We start from the raw sequence: 19,735 nt of genomic DNA, 5'->3' as shown, positions 1-19,735 counted from the left end.
ATCTTCTTGTTTTTTCATGGCCTAAATTTTCCCTACATTGTCCTTCTCTCCCTCCCAAAAAACCATCCCTTCTTAAAAAAATGTTTAAGGAAATAAAGAGGGAAAAAAAAATCAGCAAAGCCAATGCCTCCAATGATCCACCCTCTTCTTGCTCACTCAAATAATGGGACAAAGCATCTTCTCATATCTCTTCTTCAGGGACAAGTTTATTCTTTGCCGTTTTGCAACATTCACTTACAACTATTTTGTGAAAGATGTTCTTTTCAGAATCCAATGATTTTTAAACTATATCTCCTTAGATGCAGTTTCCAGGACAGTTTTTTTTTTTTTTTTTTTGGGGGGGGGGGGGTTGATAACTTCTTTTCTTTTCTTCTGTTTTCTTTCTCCACTCTTGATTTTTGTTCTAATATTTCTTTGCTGTCTCACAGTCAGTCACTGGTTTCTATTCAATCTAGTCTAATTTTCTAGGAGTTCATTTCTTGAATAAGGTTGATCATTTTCTTTTTTATACTATTTATTCTCCTTCCAATTCTTTCCTCCAGAGCTTTTACTTCATTTTTAATCTCTTGCTTCATTTTTTCCTAGGATTTTGAGTAGTTATTGCAAAAAATCCAGTTTTTCTTTTGAGTGTCTGTTTACAGTTGTTATAGAATTATTTCTTTTTCTAGGCTAGTTTCATTAAGGATCTCTACAGATAACAATATTTTTTTATACTGGTAGATGTCTTCTTTCAATTAGTCATCTCTCCACATTTGATTGCTAAATTGTGTTCTATGCCAATCCCAAATTCTGCCCATCCCCATCTCACCCTACACATTTTTGTAAAGAATGGTTAACTCTGCTAGGTCTTTCCCTAGATAGCTTGGGTTCTTGCACAGTTTCTCGCACCTGGTAATTATTCTTATTCCTCATCCCCTACTTCAATTCTTGAAGTTCAGAGAACTGGATATTCAGGGCCTTACAGCACTTCAGAACCGTGGGGACTTTATCATTTCAGGACACAGTGCTAGGGACCTTTGAAGCTCTGGGAATAGTTCTTACTGTCTCTAGAAACACATTCAACAGGCTACATATGTTTCTGGCCCAACTTTAGTTCAACTAGGAGATTACTAGCCTGCTTGTGTCTGTAATGGCACTGGATTTGCTGGCAGGCCTCTTTTTCCTATTGCCTGCAAGCTGCTGTATGACTTTTATGTAGTTCTATGGTAGAAGTCATAATAACTTTTCATTGGATTTCTTGATCATTCTTCAGTCTGGGGTGAATCTCAGGTTTTTGCTTAAGGAGGTATTTGGGCGCTAGGTGATCTATCGCCATTTAAGTAGTCATCTGTGCCAAAAAGTCCCCAAGTCTTGATCAAACCAACTGTCAAGCTGTAAGTAAAAGTAAACAAGAAAAACCTGAAGGCTTTCCTACACATAACGTACACATGTACAGGACACCTCCCAATTAAAAAGGTACAATGTTCCTAATCACCTCCTAAGGTCTCATGTATACCTTTCATTAGATCAATGGCTGCTGAAGACTGATAATAAGAAAAAAAATTTTGATTTGTGGTAAGAAAATTCAGACTGCTCTAGGTGAAGTAGAGAACAGTATAAAGGCAATGAATATTTAGAGTTAAGAGTAAAGAAAAAGATGCAAAAAGCAAAATGAGGGAATGAAAGAGTTGAATTTACTTAACACTGAAGTCTAAGGTCTTCAGGTGTCTCTATGAAGTTGCAAACTTGACTTCACTATCTAAGCCCGATTTCTCTAGTACAAACTAGATCGTTTCAGACTTCTCTGGTATTTCCCTATCTCATCCCCACAGAAACTATATAAAAAGCAGCAAGCAAGCAGAACAAGAGAAAAAGAATGAAGCTATGCTAATGCATCACTAATCACAACTTCTTTCTTTGACTTTTGAATGTTATAGTATTAGATACATATTCACAGAATTCAATGGAATAGCACGATAATAAATGCTAGGCAAATACTGTATCATATCTTGCACTTTATCCAACAGTAGCTAATCTTTAGATATTTGTACATTATCAGAGTTAAGAACTACAACTGAAGCGCCAATTAGCAAAAAGGTTCACAAAGAGTAGGTACTTGACAAAAATTTGTTGAATTAAGATGAACTTAATAAAAAAAGAAAAATATATCTATTATTACAATGACTCAACAAGCATTTATTATATGCTAGGTACTGTACTAGACTCTGGCTGGGGATACAAAATGGAAGTCTCTGCCCTCAAGTACTTTTTTTTTTTTGCTAATGAAGGTGACAATTTCTACATAATTATACTAAATACAAAAATACATTTATCCTTTAGGATTAGGAGTTATAGAAACCAGGAAAGGCCTCATGAAGAAAGTGCCACCTGGGCTGAGTTTTAAAGTAAATAAGGGATTCAAAGGATGGAGGTAAGGTAGGAAACCACTTTAGGCTTAGAGGACAGCTTGTACAAAAGGGTGTGTGGGTGTGTGGATGTGTGTACATATATATATGTAAATGTGTGTGTATATATATCTTATTCAGGTACTATATGAAGAAGCAAATAAAACTTCTGAACTTACTCCTTTAACATGTTCAAAGGTCACATTTTTCATTTGGACAGGATCAACTGCAGAATCAAGTCCAGTTGTTGTCCGGAATCGGACTATAGGCAAGAAAAGAAGAAAAGTGTTATATTTCACAGAATCATAAAATGTTAAAGCTGGAAAGCATCTTTACATACATGCATATGTATGTGTATATGTATGTATGTATGTGTTATATATGCATGTGTATACATATAAACACAAACACATGTGTGCATATATTATATAGATAACTCAACAACTTCACTGTACAAAAAGGGAAACTGGGACCCTAAGAATTTTTTAAGTGATTTGCCTATGGTAGAAGCAGCAATCAGTCATGGAGCTGGGAACAAAAACGTAATCTCCTGAATCACAAGTCTTAATTTCTGTTACCCTCTATTCAGGGAATAACTTTTAACTTGTGCCATTTTCTTCCTACCTACTTAATTTCCTTTTAAAACAGTTATTTTCTTAGATTTCTGTTAATAGATAATAAATTTTTCTTTTGCAAAGGTACAAGCCTATAACCTAAAAATACTAGATTTAACCTGAAAGAAAGCAGCCATTTTAACTTTGTATTTAAAGTCTTATTTCATTTCAAAATACAAATCACAGATCAATTACTGCCTGTGATTACTTACTGGTCGCAATCAGATACAAAAGGGATGAGATCATTAGGATAGAAAAAAGTTGAGGACAGGAAAAAATTTTCTAAATATAAATTTTGGGGAAACTTCTGATTAAAACTACTGTAAGCTTAAAAATTTTCAGATGCATTCAGTCACTTTCTAAAATGATTTTCAAATTTATAAAATGTAGAATCTGCTACTATCCCAGACTTCCTCATATTCTGGCAAATAGTGATCTAACTTAGGATTTTTCCAGATCTAGTCAGACATTACTGACTATAATAAAATAGTACTCTGCTTACTTCAAATATTAATTTAATAGCAAGGACTTCATTAACAATCTAATTGCACACAAATGAATATGCCCACAAAGTTACCATATCACATTACAAAACATCAGTTTATTGTTTGAAGATTTGTCTAGTGAACACAATTAGAAGAGATGAAGAAACAAGAAATAGAAAAAAAAATTAATTTCATTATCATACTGAACTACAGCTACTTCTGGGGAAAATATATGAGATTGCACTAAGCATATTTTCAGAGGAAGCATCATAGAAATTATATTTAAATATCATTACCTGTCTTTCCTTAGTAACTGAAATAAATTAATAAATTAAGTACAAGGGTAATTATTTCTCAAATACCACCATTTCATTTCTAGATCTTGAAGTAAAATTGGAGAAGCAAAAGCGAATTTTGCCTAAGAAGGGGGTAAGTACCTATAAAAGTACCATGTCAGGGCAATGAACAAATCATTCTGGGATAGTATGATTTCACTAAGGATAAGGAAGAACAAGGGTCATCAAAAGTACCAGAATGGTATCCTGATTCATTTCAAGCAATATCCTTGACACACAGAGCATTTTTCCTTTCATATAGCAGATCATGTTGAGAAACTAAAGAATAAGTATGAAAAGCTAGAAGTGATGAAAAAAATTGACTGCAATCACTGTCACATTACATCTGCCTTTTAGGAATACTGTTTGTTGAAATCATGTTGTTTTAAAAGTAAGAATTCATGTCTTTTATTAGACAACTTTAAATTCATCTTTGCAATTAAAGAAAAAAATGGCAAATTTCAAAAGTTCAGCCTCATCTATAAACTTATAAAAATGAAGAACTGTATAACTATAATTAAATATAATGAACTGTATTAGTTTTTTTGCATGTAATACTCTCAAAACCTGTTTTTAAGTGAAAGTAAATCAATTGTCTAAGCTGACAGACCTTTGACCAGCTTTTAACACATATTATATAATTATCTACAACTTTTTTCTTTAGATTTGGATTTAGATTTCCCCTGGGGAACCACCATCTTCATAGCTACTCAGGGTTCTAATTTAGGCATTATCCTCAACTCTTCAGTTTCTTACTTTCCTCCCCAGTATACAATCTATGGCCAAATCCTGTCCATTTTCCTTTCATAAAATCTCTTGTACACTCTCTTCGCTCCTCTTAAAATTGCCACCACCTGGGGGCAGACTTTCACACCTGGTCATTAACAGCCTTTTAGTTGCTATCTGTCTCAAGTCTCTGCCTAACCAGGTTATCCAGTTCCTAAAGCACAGGTCTGAGCATGTCACCTCTCTATTCAATAAACTCTAATGATTTCACACTATCACTAAACAAATGTAAAATTCACTGTGGCTTTCAAAGCTCTACATAACCTATCTCCCTCCCATCTCTCCAACCATCTTACCTTATTTATCTCCACAAACTCTGCAATCCAAGAAAAGCAGCTTCCATGCTGTTCCTCACATAGTATTTTTACTTTAACTTCCTCATACATGTAACTCTCTCCCTCCTCATTTCTAATTTCAAGATTCATTATTCTCAAGTCCTGGCTAAAATCTCAGCTTCTACAGAGGAAGCTTTTCCAAACCTTCTTAGTTCTGATGCTTTCTCTCAGATTACCTCCAATTTATCCTGATTTAATGGTTTGTATAGTTATTTGCATGCTGTCTTTCTAAGTAGAATATAAGCAGGGACTGGTTTTTTGCTTTTTTTTGAATCTTCAGTATTTATAGCACTGAACCTCACACATAGAAGACATTTAATGAATACTGACTAACTGAATACATATCTCTATTCCAAATCTACCTGAAGCATGTTCAGATAATTCTAAACTAAGAAAAGCTAAAGGATGTAGTTTTAGGTACTAATTAAGATATTGTTTAGATACTATGGCTATCTTCTCAAGCTTTAGATTGGTTGATCATATCATACTTCCTAGATGATGTAATATGTCTATGAAATAGGAAGCAAAAGCAATACAAATTTAAAGGAATGAAAAGTTAACAAACCAGTATTGAAAAAAGAGCCTTTACCAGATAAAAATGGATTTTTCAACAGTCCATAAATACCAAGCAGCAGGAGAACAAGGAGAAATAAACGAGTTCTTCTTAAAGAATCTGGAAAAAAGTAAAGTAAAAAATAACAGGCAACATTAAAACAAAACATGTCAAAGGCAGGATCACTCTCAATATATAATAAAAGTAATCTTTGGAAATCAAAAAATGCAATTAACATCATACATGCAAACTTGTAAAGAAAATTAAGAATTCATTCAATCTAAACCCTTTATTCTGCAGATGAGGAAACTGAGGCCAAGGGAAGTTAAGTGCCTTCCTCAAGATCATTAAAATTAATAGGTATCAATCAGAGGGAAGGCTTGAACCTAAGCCTTCCAAGTCCAGAATTGGTGCTCTTTTCACTGTATCATGTGAGAATACTGTGGTGGAATACATCTTTTTGTTGAACTCTGAAACTCCTGTGTCCTTGAGCTCAGATCTTTAAATAGTATGCCTAAAAGCTATCTCACAAAACTACCAGAACCAAAAATTCACCAATGCTTTTCTTCTTGCCTCTAACTGCCCCAAATAAAGTTTAAAAGAAACCAAAAAATAGGGTGGGGCAAGAGATGAGAATGGAATAGATGTGATGAGTCCACTGTTCTTCCAAAGCAGGAAAAAGAAATAGAGAAAATAGGACAGAAGGACAAAGGATTAGTGGCTGGACTCAGCACTGGATTCACAAGCGCTAAAAGCCAACAAAATCAACTTACCATTTGTTTTTTGAGTTAATGCTTGTGCTTTCAGAAAGCCCTCTGCAAAGCCAGTTTTAAATGCATCCTGATGTGCTTCAGGTATGTTTTTGGTTTTCATGAGTTTGTCTAAACTTTCAACATCTGATCCTCGGTCCCGCAAAAGAAACCCCTAAAGATATAAGTCTATTTAGTATTAGTCAAGTATACAGATGACAATATTTACAATCACAATACATGGCTGCAGAATTAATTCAAAGGATTTTTCAGATCTAATTACTCCAGTTTTAATTTTATCTTCATCCTAAACTGGCACTATGGCCCAGTGGACAGAAAACCAGTCTCAAACCCAGAAAGTCACAGTTTAAGTGCCACTTCTTACACATATTACCTCTGTGACCCTAATAAACAAGTCACAAGATATATTGGTGCTCTTAGCATTTCTCTTAAGAGCTAGATCTATTATGGAAATATTAAATAATTAATACTGGTAAGTAGCAGAATCACTAACTATAAGACCCCTAATTTGGAAAGAATTACCTAAATGTCTGTTTTTATTTAAAGTATAGTATATCTGCTTCTCCTACTACTAGTGATAATATTCTTACCACATACTCCTATTACTACAATTAAGCTCCAATAGTACCATTATGGTTTTCACTTAAATTGCCATAAATCTAAGATCTAAAAAAATCTTGACATAAATAAGCAAGGAAGAATTTACTTAAAACTTTAGCATGATTATATAAATGGTTATTTTGGCACAATGACAAAGAGCTAGGAAACATTTCTGAGCAAAAGATAAACTTAAAATTCAACTACAAAGATTAACTAAAAAAAGTTACAACTACAATTATCCTAAATCTGTTTGTTGAAAAAAAGAAAAACAAAATAAAAGACCAAGCAACAAATAAAAGACATCAAATGTACTTGTTTTCATAATTTGAAAAAATGCTTTCTACAGTGTGATATTAAGACAAATTAAGTACCTTTACAAATGATGGGGCCACATGTTGTGTTTCTGTGAATCGTTCTGAGGTGGACTGCAAACGTCGTGTCCTGGATTTCAAAGTCTTAAAACCGCGAGACTGTACAAAAACTAAACAAACAATACTTATTACCTTTCTTCTTATTTTACTAAAATAGAATGCACAAAAAAATAAGAAAAATCCATATGCACAATCATTTTAAACTATTTTACTACAATCCAATACCAGCATTTTGTACTTTTGTACTTTTTTTCTCACCTTTATCTACCCAAAAAAGTTAAGGTACCTTGGCATTTCATTAACTCTCTCACATGAATTTCTACTAATTAATTCCTATTTATAGATAATTTACTTTGCCAGGCTGCCTCTTGGTGATATCATTACAAAAATTAAACTTAGATAATATTGCTAATTATGAAAAAAAGTTCATAAATTATGCAGCACAACATGTGAACAGAAAAACAAAAATATGACACTGTTATTTGAGTATTTTTATATAAGACAAAAATGGAGAAAAGTGTCATTTGGAAGCTAGGAGAAATAATCTAAATTTTGATTTGCCCCCACTAATATCTAGATCTTAAAACCAATCACCCCTTTATATTATCTCATTTGATGATCTCACCAGTTTTCATGGGTTCAAAAATCATTTCTTCTTAATGAAGTTTTAAGCTTTAGAAGCTTTTTAGAAGTCAATAAGCTTAAAACTGCACTCAGACTTCTGAAACACATTATATAACTAGTCCTGTTGTTTGGACGTTCAGTAGTATCTAATTCTTTGTGACCCTGTGGACCATACCATACCAATATTGTCCATGGGATTTCCTTAATAAAGATACTCAAGAGTGGTTTGCCATTTCCTTCCCTAGTGGATTAAGGCAAACAGCGGGGAGTGACTTCCCCAAGATTATACAGCAAGTAAGTGTTTAAAGCTGAATTTTAACTTGGGATTCCTGACTCCAGGTCCAACATTCTATCTCCCGAGCCACCTACTAGTTGCCTCTATAACTACTTCTAGTCTATACTATACAGTAATATACACAAAATATTCTCTCTAGACAGCTAAACCAGCATCATCAACTGCTTTTGGACATTTCCAACTGGATGTCCCATAGGCATTCCAAACTCAACACATCTAAAAAGAACTCATTATCTTTCCTCCAAGTCACTCCTCTTTGAACCTCACTCTTAAAAACATTACCATCTTCACAGTGAGCCTCATTGCCATATTTAACTCCTCTCTCCCACTCACCTTACATATCTAATTTGTTGCCATGTCTTGTTATTTGTACCTTCACACCTCTCATTATATACCTTTCTCTACCATCCTAATTCAGGCCCTCATCTCTTCTTGCCTGGAATAATGCAAAAGCTTTCTAACTGATGTCACTACTGAAGCTCTCCTCTCTCTCCAGATGGATGCATGAAAAAGCATGATTACCAATCTCATGCCAGAGGTGATAAATTTAAGATATAGAAATTTTTATACATGGCAACTATGTGGATCTCTGTTCAGTTTTCTTCAGTTTTTAATGGAAGGAGTAATAGTGAGACCCTCCCCTTTCAAAAAAGAGGGCTACTGAAACATTTTTTAAAGTATAGTTTTGAAAGTAACATAACAAATTTATTATCTATTTTTTAAAATTAGAAGACAAAGAGACAAAAAAAGCTGCAAAAAAAAAAAAAGAAAGAAAAAAGAAAAAAGGAAAGAAAATTGCAATTCCCTAGTTATTTTGAACTTTTTTGGCTAATAAAAACATAAATAAAAATGATTATTTTTTAAAAAGGAAAATTAAAGTCAGTGATGAAGTTTGAGAAAACAGCTTTGGGAGAAAGGTGAGGTTGAGAGCCCAACTACAAATGATTCTCAGCTACTATTTTCTCAAATTATAAGGAAATAAAAGCAACAATTCATTTTTTTCTTTCTTTTTTTTTTTTTTAAAGAAGTTAGGCAGTAAAGAAAAAGAAAAGTTTTGACAGCTAGATCAACTAGAAAAATCAAGACTTTTTTTTCTTAAGGATTCAAAAAAGTTAAGCATGTTTGTCAGAAAATAGAAAGGAACCAGTTAAGAATAACAAAGATACATGACAGAAGAAGAGTGTCAGAGCAAAGACCTAAAGAAAGTGACAGTGAGTAAGATCAAAGGCCAAAGTAGAAGGATTAATCTTATTTGGAGTGATCTCTTTTTTCTTTCATTAAAGAGATGGATGTTGATAAGGTTTAAGAAATAGAGCAGTGCCAAGATGACAATAAGAACAATGAAAATAATATAAAAAGTAAAAACAACAATGATTAAAAACAATCAGACATTAGTGTTGTAAAATTACAGATAAAGTTTGGTCTCAAAGATGGGAGAAGACGAAAGATGTAATACAATGTTATAGTTTCACATTTTAAAAATATATTGTTTTTATTGAGGTTTTTTTTCTCTTCTTCCTCTTTTCCTCTTTTTTTTTTTTTTGCCTCTTTTTTTGGTTTTTTTTTTTTTTTTGCTGAGGCAATTGGGGTTAAATGATTTGCCCAACGTCACACAGCTAGCAAGTGTTAAGTGTCTGAGGCCAGATTTGAACTCAGGTCCTCCTGACTTCTGGGCTGGTGCTCTATCCCTGTACCACCTAGCTGCCTTGTGCCTTTTTTTAAAAATATTATTTGTCAGATGAGATGATTCCCTAGTAAGGACAAGAGAAAATATTAAGAAAAACTGGATTATGCAAGAAACAAAAGATATCAATACCAAAAATAATATTTTAAATGGAAGAGGGAGGCTAGGAAAGTTCATGTCAGATGACCTCAATCTCAGTGAAATAGGTGTCTAGGTCATTTTCCATAAACATTACAAGCAGGATTGTTGCCAATAAGAAAAAATAGTTCTGAGTGATGCTATGGGCAAAGAGACAAATAATCAACAATATGAAAATAGGAGAATTTAGAAGCACCAACAATTACACAGGGAGATATCATTAATTTGTTCTAAGTAAGAAATCAATTTTTTTTAGTTTTTTTTCATCAATATACAAGAATGGGAAATAAGACATGATATTTAACCTGGAAAACAGTGACAAATGGGAAGGCTGGAATAAGAAATCATTTGTTCAAATAATTTACACACACACACATATACACACACTACTAAAAGGCCATTGAAAAATGTCCCATCTGCTTCTATCAGATAAGAGTCATTTTTATCAATTTAACTACAAAAGAGAGAATGCTGGGAAACAAAAGGTGGTATAAAAGTCCTATCAAAATTTTTTTTTTACAATTAAGAAATCATGTGATAACACCAAGTAATTCTCCATATCAATTTCACATATACAGCAGGATGATTTCAGAAAGGCTTGTAGAGACTTACATGAACTGATGCTGAGTGAAATGAGCAGGACCAGAAGATCATTATATACTTCAACAACAATACTATATGATGATCAATTCTGATGGACGTGGCTCTCTTCAACATGAACCAAATCAGTTCCAATACAGCAGTAATGAACTGAACCAGCTACACCCAGCGAAAGGACTCTGGGAGATGATTATGAACCACTACATAGAATTCCCAATCCCTATATTTTTGTTCACCTGCATTTTTGATTTCTTTCACAGGCTAATTGTACACTATTTCAAAGTCGGACTCTTTTTGTATAGCAAAACAATTGTTTGAGCATGTATACATACATTGTATTTAACTTATACTTTAACATATTTAACATGTATTGGTCAACTTGCCATCTGGGGGAAGGGGTGGGGGAAAGGAAGGAAGAAGTTGGAACAAAAGGATTGCAACTGTCAATGCTGAAAAATTACCTATGCATATATCTTGTAAATAAAAAGCTGTAATAAAAAAAAATTCACATATAGCTTAATCAATCATTTATGAAGTGATTATTGCCTGTCAGGAAATAAAATGAGAGCTAGGGATATAAAGACAATCTCTGTCCAAATTATGGAATATCTACTCTGAAAAACAGTAGACATTTTACATAAAATGAATTTTTTTTTAAATCACAAGATAAATGAAAAGTTAAAATAGAATAAACACAATGAAGAGTTTCATTCATTTTGGCACTTGCCTTATAGTATTAAAATACAATCTATTATACAGATTAGAAAACACAAATATTAAAATTTATCAATAATATATATTTTTAAATCCCATGAATTGCTCACATAACTGTTTTTAAAATCTTTAATGTGCTAAGCAGGTAGATGTCGTAGTAAATACAATACAGGATTTGGAGTCAGGATTGAGTACAAATCATACCTAAGACACATACTAGTGTCAAGACACTTAACCAGTATGTTCTTCATCAGTAAAATGATCTAATAATGACACCTATCTTCCAGAATTCTTCTGGAGATAAAATATTTGTAAAATGTTTTAGAAACTTAAAGCATTATATAAATGCTAGCTATTATGAAAGAGAGAAAATCAGGACACTACTTAAAATTAATATACTAATAAAAAGATTTTTGTTGCATACCTGGCCACCGCTGAAGATCTGCACAAATACTTTGAACAGTCTTAGGATGTTGTCTGTACAAGCAAGAAGAACGTAAGGTACTAAAAATGTCTAGGAAACCTAGAAATAAAATTGTATAAAGAAAACATTTTCTGTCAAATGAAACATTTCAAATAAAAAATCATTGACGTATACCAAATAAAAAGCCTACTAAGAAAAAAAAATTTTTAACTATTAAAATTTAAATTGGCTACATCTATTTATTTACAAACAGCAACTTTTCTTTTTTAACATATTAAAAATTTCTAAAAACAACCCAACATCTTAACATCTTTCACTCTCTTCTGATCTATCAACAATTCAAAAGAATATTTTAACTAATTCATGACTTCCAATTAAGCTAGTACTTCAAATCAAAATGTCAAAAATATTTTCAGTAGACTAGTAAATTTACTTCAGGAAGACAAAAAAATTTGCCTTTCTAGGAGCAATTCTAATAGCTACAAAAAAAAAAGAAAGAAAACGAAAAAGAAAAATGAACAAGCAATTGTTTGCTCATTATTTCTAAGTAATTCAGAGAAAACATTATAGCAGTTCTACCTCCTTAGTCATCACTTCCCTGAATGGCTGGTAGTAAAGTAAGGTTCTGAAGGGGGCTTTCTTTATCAATGGAAGCTTAACACTACCTATGAGGATCTCATCTTTATTTAACAAGTAAAAATATTCTCCTAAACGCAAGAAAATATATAATGGACAACTATGAAAGTAGACTGTATCACAGCCTCCCTGGATCACAGGTTAAGTTTTATAGAGATAAGAGACCCCCTGAAAGGAAAGCAAAGTGAGACAGGGGATCCCCCTCTATTTTTCCATAATTTCACTAAACTTGGAAAGGAACTATTGACATGATGTCCATTTTGAAAGGCTGCTAAAAATCTGATAACAAAAGGGAAGTTAGTAATTCTCAGGTTAAATAAAAAATTTAATGGCTTGGTTTTTTTTTCCCCTCCTGTCCTATCTCCACACATGAAATGTGCATAAAACACTCTGAAAACATTAAAGAACTTTATAAATCTCTTAATGGTTATTTCACAAGTATCCAATTGAATAAGGAGGTATAAGAGGAGGGAAAAAAGTATGCTATTTCAATTCTCAACATCTTTAATTCCCTTCTACCTATTCTTAGCCTTGCAGAATTGAACTCCTGTAACTTCTTTTCATTAAAAAAAGGAAAAAAACACCCCTTTTTTTCCTCTTCTCTGCTTCTCAGACAAACAGAATCAATGCAAATTTTTTATCTGATTCTTTTGTTTTAGGGAACTACAAAGCTGCAGGGGGAAATAAATCACAGCAACTATTATTCTTTTCAGGGCAATATGCAATACATATCCATTATTAAGTTGTCTATTGTTTTTGTTAGAAAAATAAAATGAGTTGACAATTTCACATACCATGTTTATTTTCAAAGAAGGACTGTGCAGAAATGTAAGATGTATGCCATCGAGAAGAAACTCTGTTGCTTGTACAAAAACCGGGAAGAAGACTATCAACTAGTTCATCAAGTTGTCTGACTTTCAATTCAGATAATCCCAGGTCCTTCAGGTTAAGCACAGGCTGTGAAGCAACAAAATAAACATTTTTATTGTTATGGAATCTTTACAATAAAAGATATTTTTTAACTCAAAAAAAAGGGCAAATTTTCCAAAATCCAAAACTGAATATAAAGTCAATTTGCTGCCAAGATTAAATTTCCTTCTCTTGTCTAAAGGGAAATTTTTTGTGAGTGTGATTTTGGTTTTTACTGAGGTCACATATGTTGATCATGTCACTTATTTCTAAAATCTTGAGAGTACAAGGGAAAGATATTACTGCTCAGCAGAGACAGGTAGGTGTGACTCAGACCAAATCATTTAACTTCTATTGCTATTAGCAAAATGCTAAGCTTGATGTCTTGCTCAGACCAGATGCCATTAAAATGAGAAAGCATTTATTAATCCAATCACTGTGCTAATAACTGCTAAAAAACAAAGACAGTCCTTGTTCTCAAGGAACTTATATTCAAAATGGCACACAACACACAAAAGCAAACTGATCATCCAGAAAGGGAACTAGTCAGAAATATAGTATTACAGGTTTATAAAGATGTTTCTTTAATCTCATTAGCTAAATGACAAGGTTTTGATTATTATCTGAGAGATACAAATGATAAAATAGTAATTGCATTCTATATAATTACCCTGTGCTAACCTAAATAATGTCAATTTCTTATGATGAATACAACAGAGAAAGGGTATAATAGTAGAAAGAACAATAAATTAGAAGTCAGAAGGCTGCATTATTTACTACCTGTGGAAACTCAGACAAGGCACTTAAAGTTAATCTCTCAGTTTCTTGTTGGGCAAAACGGTACTTAAACCCACCTGCTCCAGCTAATTTATAGTACCATAAGATCAAATGAAATAATGTAATAACATTGCTTTTGAAATCATTATATGCAATATAAACAAATGATATCATTAAGTAAAAAGAAATAACAACTTAAAACTGTAATATAAAAAAGGTCAATTTCATAAGGCACATATTAAAACAACAAAACACAAAACACTCCCACTCAATTTTACATAAACTGTTTATTCTTAACAAAAGTAGAAAAGCTTCGGAAATATCATAGTGGCATATTTTTTATTTATTTATATTTCATCCTACAAAAATGTTGGTTACAGCAGGCCTGAATGCCAGAATTTACCAAGTAGGTTCAACTGTTTAAAGACTACAAAGGACTAAATTACAAAGTATCAAAAAACCAAAACTTTGTTTCTCATCACTGATATTGCTAAGTTGCTTTACTATTCAAACATCATGCATTATTTTAATAACACAGTAGCACAAAGATAGAAGGCCAACCTCAGAATCAGAATAACCCAAGTTCATTCCCATTCCTAATATACTGAGTACATGATGTTGAACAAGGTGGTTAAAACTTCTTAATAACATAGGGAAATAAGAGTACAAAATGGAAAAAAAAAAAGTTAGCTAGGATCTACTTTGTATGCATATTGTATATCCTATTTAAGTATATCAGAATGTAAGCTCCTTGAGATCAGGAACTATTTTTGCTCTTTTTGAATCCCAACTACTTAGCGCAGTACCTAGAATACAGTATGGGCTTTAAAAATACTTATTGACTGATTGATATGTGTTGGTAAGAATTTCCTCAAAGAGAATTTTCAAATGTGAAATCACAAGTTTGGATCACATAATTAATATTCATCAAACATAAAAACTGACCAATTTATTGTTTTCCTTTTTTAAAATAAGTCTAAGAACTAGAGCATAAATTTCAGCATTTTTTTTTTTTTGCCTTGCACTTTTTTACTTAAAAACAAATTCTTTTACCCAATATCAGTTCTTTTTGTTTCTCTGGATAAGAATGAAGACATGGTTTCTTTGTGCATCCCATTGATAATGGGATGTAATAAAGTATCTAGATGGAAGAAACTATAATTTCTAGTCAATGATTCATATTGCCCGGATAGTAAAATCAAATTTCCTGCAGTCATATGAAAGTAAAAAACTTTTAATAATTATTAAAAGAGTTACAAAAGTCTACGTTCAATATAAAGTTAGAATAAGATTATTTCAATTTTTAACACAGATTATGTTGTAGGCTGTAAACCTGGAAGGCAAATTCAAAATTAAATTTATTTAAAGACTTTTCAATCAGATATTAATAGAAAACCCATTTCATAGGCACACTTTATATGTAAAACTGAAAGTACCTCAGTGCTTGGCGCCTCATGTTCTGTGGCTGCTTCTCGATGCTGACTTTGAGAAATTGATGCACTTAGAGAAACAGATGAGCTTTTTGGTGAATGGAAGGCATTAATGAGATGACTCAAAGGAACAGTAACCTGAATCAAATTAAAGATTTATAGTGTTTATTTTTATTATAGTATATATTTTATTAGAAATAATTTTAGATTTTAATAAGCAGATTTTTAAAATTCACTTATATAATCAAACCTGCCTTTATAAACCCAAAGGATTGTCACACATTTCAAAATACGAAGTTAGTTTTTTTGACAATTAAAAGACAAGAACAATTTTTTTTCTTCCCTAATTTTATAAACTATGTGAAAACTTCATATTAGAAAAATATGCAGAATGTAAGCTTCCTAAGGGCAAGGTCATTTCACTTTTTTTATGTCCAGATCACAGCACGGTGCCAGGCATGCAAAAGGCTCTTAAATGTTTACATAATTAAATTAAATACAATTAGCATTCAGGAGGCATATATATACATATATAAACATTTATATGTGTATATAAATATACATGTACACAACTGTGCTAAGTTTCACTGCATTTCTCTGTGTCATAATTACATCAAGGTCACATATGTAAACCTGTTCAGATAGTATTTATTGCCATAAGGAAAATTAATTAGTATTTTGGATGGGAGGGATCAGATCAGGACATCTGAACTCTATTCTGACGCATATCACTAAACATCTGTGACCCTGGAAATTCTGAAAGTTAATAAAATTTACTTCCCAATCTGTTTCCTTGTCTGAGAAAATTAAAAGAAACTGCTTCTAAGGCTCTGTCCAGTTTTTAAATCTTATAATTCCTTTGTTAGCACAAAATTTTCCCAAACCCATTTAGAATGTATTGTACGTACTGGCACATATAATAGAAAAGTTACCAAATGATACAGAACTTTCACCTTTCTACACACACACACACACACACACACACACACACACACACACGACATTGCAGCAAAATGGCTATTTACACCCCAAATTCTTAAACTGTGGGTTGTGACTGCATGGGGAAAATGGGATCTCCTAAGAATGTGGGAGTTGCAAAATAATTATTTATTATCAGTATATGTTTGATTTGTATAAGTTATTTTCTTGAGATTGAAAGGGGCCAAGAATGAAAAAAATTTATGATGCCCTGATCTAGACAAACTTGAAGTCAAGAAAACCTGGGTTCAAATCTTGATTGGTCAAGACTACAAGTAAGTCACTTAAATTTTCAATACTCCAACTGCAAATAAGAAAGAAGTTGCAATCAACACCCAAATTAGGAAACCCCTACATAGATAAAAATCAAAGATCAATACATCACCACTAGATTTGGACAACTCTTTTACAATTATTCTATACCACATTACAAAGAACTGAGGTAAGGAATTAAGAGTAAATGTGTTCAATGTCCTGTTCAATAAACTATACTATGCTCAATTGTAAGTCATATTTGACAAATTACAAAAGAAAAAAGTGCTTTATTAAATGCAATCACATCATCACATTAAGAAATAATTCCTCTCATAAATAACATGTGATATAACTTTATAACAAGTCATTTTGGTATTTGAAAAAAGTATTATTTTATTAAGAATGTCCTAAAATAGTGACTTATAAAAAGATTTATTTTTCTTATAACCTCAAAAGCCCCAAATCAAAATATCTAATAATTTGCAATCCTACCTACGCTGTCAAAATGCTTCATTCCCTTTTTAACCAGAAGTTGCTTTCCTTAACAGAAATGTGGATGTTTCTTTCTAGTCCTTGTATCAATACAAAACTAAAAGGTCAATGTAGTTTTCTAAGCTCTGCAGTAAATCAACACTCAAAATTATAAAACTAGCCAGCCCCTAACCAAAAAAAAAAAAAAAAGGGGGGGGGAGCATGTTTAAAAATACATCAAAAATTAGATATCAAAATTCGAATAAAGGGAAAAAAAGGTATTTTTGAGTACCATCCAGAATTTTAAGGAAGCATTACTGAATATCTTAAAAGAGATAATTTTAATTCTTAATTTTCTATGTTGTGGGTCCTTTTGACAGTCTGGTAAAGCCTATATACCCCCTTTTCAAAAAGTTTTCAATATAAAATAAACGACGAGTAAAATACAAAAGAAACAAAATATATTAAAATAAATAGCGATAAAAATAATTTTCAAAACAAGTTCCCAGACCATAGGTTAAGAACTCCTGTCTTAAAGGTAGTGATATTGAATTGGACCAATCTCAGATCCGGAAGGTAAAAGAACCCTATGTAGTTTGGGGGCAAACTTCCTATTAATTATTCCAATACCTGGGTTAGAGAGCCCGGTTCTCCCAAGAGCGGGGCTTCAGACCTTGACTAAGTCATCTAACCTCAGTCTCTGATTTCCTCCCCGGTAAAAAGGGAAAATAATAAAGCCTGCACCACCCCCGCTCCACTCCGGGTCGACCCAGGGCTGGGGCGACGTTAAAGCGTTTTGTGGCCAGGGACTCTCAGCGCGTCCCCAAGTGGGAGGGGGGAGGGGAAGAAACCGGGTACTATCCTAAAAGTGGGGTTCTCTCCTCCGGGAATACGGACCCTCAAGGTCAAGAACACTTGAACCTACCCGCGTTTCCGAATCGCAACCCCGCCCGCCCCCAAGCCGCTTCCTGCAGCCCAGCCGCGACTAGAGCAGGGTGCGGGAAGCCGGTCTGAGGAGGGGTACAGGGCCCCAGCGGCCTCACCTGGGGCTGCACCGTGCTCGATAGGGAGAACATCTCTCCGGGACTCGCAGCTACCTCACCCGCCGCCTCTGCCCCTCTCTCCGCGGCCGGGGGGGCGCTTCCCTCCTTCTCTCCCCGTCACGTTAGTCCGCTCACTAGCCCGTTCAGTCCCTCCTTCCTCCCAGAGATGGAAAATGGCCTCCTCGCCCAGCGGCCTCCGCAACAACAGCGCTGTCCCGGAAGTCGGGACCTGGCGGGAGAGCGCTTCCGGGGCAGAGGACGGCCACGCGAAACCCGGTAGATGTGAGTGGTGTCACGTTCGCTTCTGCCTTCCTCCGTACCTCCTCCTCTTCTTCCTTCTTCCACTTCTTCATTCATTATCTTCTGCTTCTCTCGTCCTCTTCCTCCCTCTCCCCTCCATTCTTCCCTATTTCCTTTCCCCCTCCTTCTTCCTCCTTTCTCCTTTGTTTTCCCCCTTTCTCTCCCCGTTTTTCCTCTTCTCCTTTTTCAGCTCCTGACGTTTTCCTTTATTCCTATTCTTCTTCTTTCAAAGTATAACTGATAGATTCAGATGTGTTGGATGATTCTGCCAAAAGAATAGTTATTATTCTTTGGATGTTAACTTGAAGGGAGGTCTCCAGTAAAGTTGCCCCCAAAATCTAGGCTTAGATCTGTGCTATTTAACATTTTTTATCAGTCTCTCAGCTGAAGATATAAATTACATGCTTAAAGCTAGAAGTGATAGCATTCAGTGATCATCAGGATCCAGAAAGTTCTTGACCTGTGAGAATGTTGGGCTCCAGTATCCAATGTAATAAAGATAAATTTAGACTTGGAATTTTTTAAAAATCAATTTAACAAGCACCATGGACAGCAATTTTGAAAAAAAGATGGGAAAACACTATTTAGTTCAATGTGCGTCCCTAATGTGATGTCCCTAAAAATCTAATGCAGTCTTAGGCTAAAAAGAAAAGTATCATATTGCCATCTAGGAAAGTGACAATCTCAATCTATTCTCTTGTATACTACTTTTGCAGTAATGTTTTTTGGAATGACATTGGCAAATTGGAGATTATCAGGAAGACATTGATTAATGCAGGAAAGGACCTTCAGATTATGCTTTGTGAGTGCTGGTCAAACTGGGAATGTTTAGCTGGAAAAGAGAAGATTCAGGAAGGCATGATAGCCGTCTTCAAGTATTTGAAGCATTGCCACATAGAAGAAAGAGAAGATTAGCTTTGCTTGGTCCAGAAACCAGAAATAATAGCAATACGTTGAAGATAATAAAATAGATTTAGATTGATGTAATGAAACTTTCCTAACAATTACAATTGTACAAAACGGATAAAGATGACAAAATATCAAAATAGTGTTGACTGCATCTATGAAAAGACAAGCATATCAATACACTATTAGTGGAACAGTGAATTGTTCTAATTATTTTGGAAGGAAACTTAGAACTGTCCTTACATCCATACCCTTTGCACCAGAAGTTTCCACTGGTAGGCTTATACTTCAAAGAGCTCAAAGGCCAAAGATAGCAGC

The 19,735-nt window shown here is 33.6% G+C and overlaps 1 protein-coding gene across 1 annotated transcript in view; it reads right to left on the bottom strand.

The window, feature by feature from the left end:
• YME1L1 (YME1 like 1 ATPase) overlaps positions 1-18,433 on the bottom strand; it is a 34,436-nt gene extending 16,003 nt beyond the window's left edge. Inside the window, exons 1-8 of the mRNA XM_051962995.1 lie at positions 18,212-18,433; positions 15,471-15,602; positions 13,143-13,305; positions 11,713-11,811; positions 7,234-7,343; positions 6,266-6,416; positions 5,529-5,612; positions 2,564-2,646 (exon numbers count right to left, since the gene is read on the bottom strand). Of these exons, the coding sequence (XP_051818955.1) occupies positions 2,564-2,646; positions 5,529-5,612; positions 6,266-6,416; positions 7,234-7,343; positions 11,713-11,811; positions 13,143-13,305; positions 15,471-15,602; positions 18,212-18,244 (855 nt within the window). The 5' untranslated portion in view covers positions 18,245-18,433. The remainder of the gene's footprint in view (positions 1-2,563; positions 2,647-5,528; positions 5,613-6,265; positions 6,417-7,233; positions 7,344-11,712; positions 11,812-13,142; positions 13,306-15,470; positions 15,603-18,211) is intronic.
• Between the last annotated feature and the right edge of the window lie 1,302 nt (positions 18,434-19,735).

The sequence above is a fragment of the Antechinus flavipes genome, chromosome 5, assembly GCF_016432865.1.
Source record: "Antechinus flavipes isolate AdamAnt ecotype Samford, QLD, Australia chromosome 5, AdamAnt_v2, whole genome shotgun sequence".
NCBI lineage: Eukaryota > Metazoa > Chordata > Mammalia > Dasyuromorphia > Dasyuridae > Antechinus > Antechinus flavipes.
Note: the sequence above shows the minus strand (reverse complement) of the source record. Positions and strands in the feature narration are given on the sequence as shown.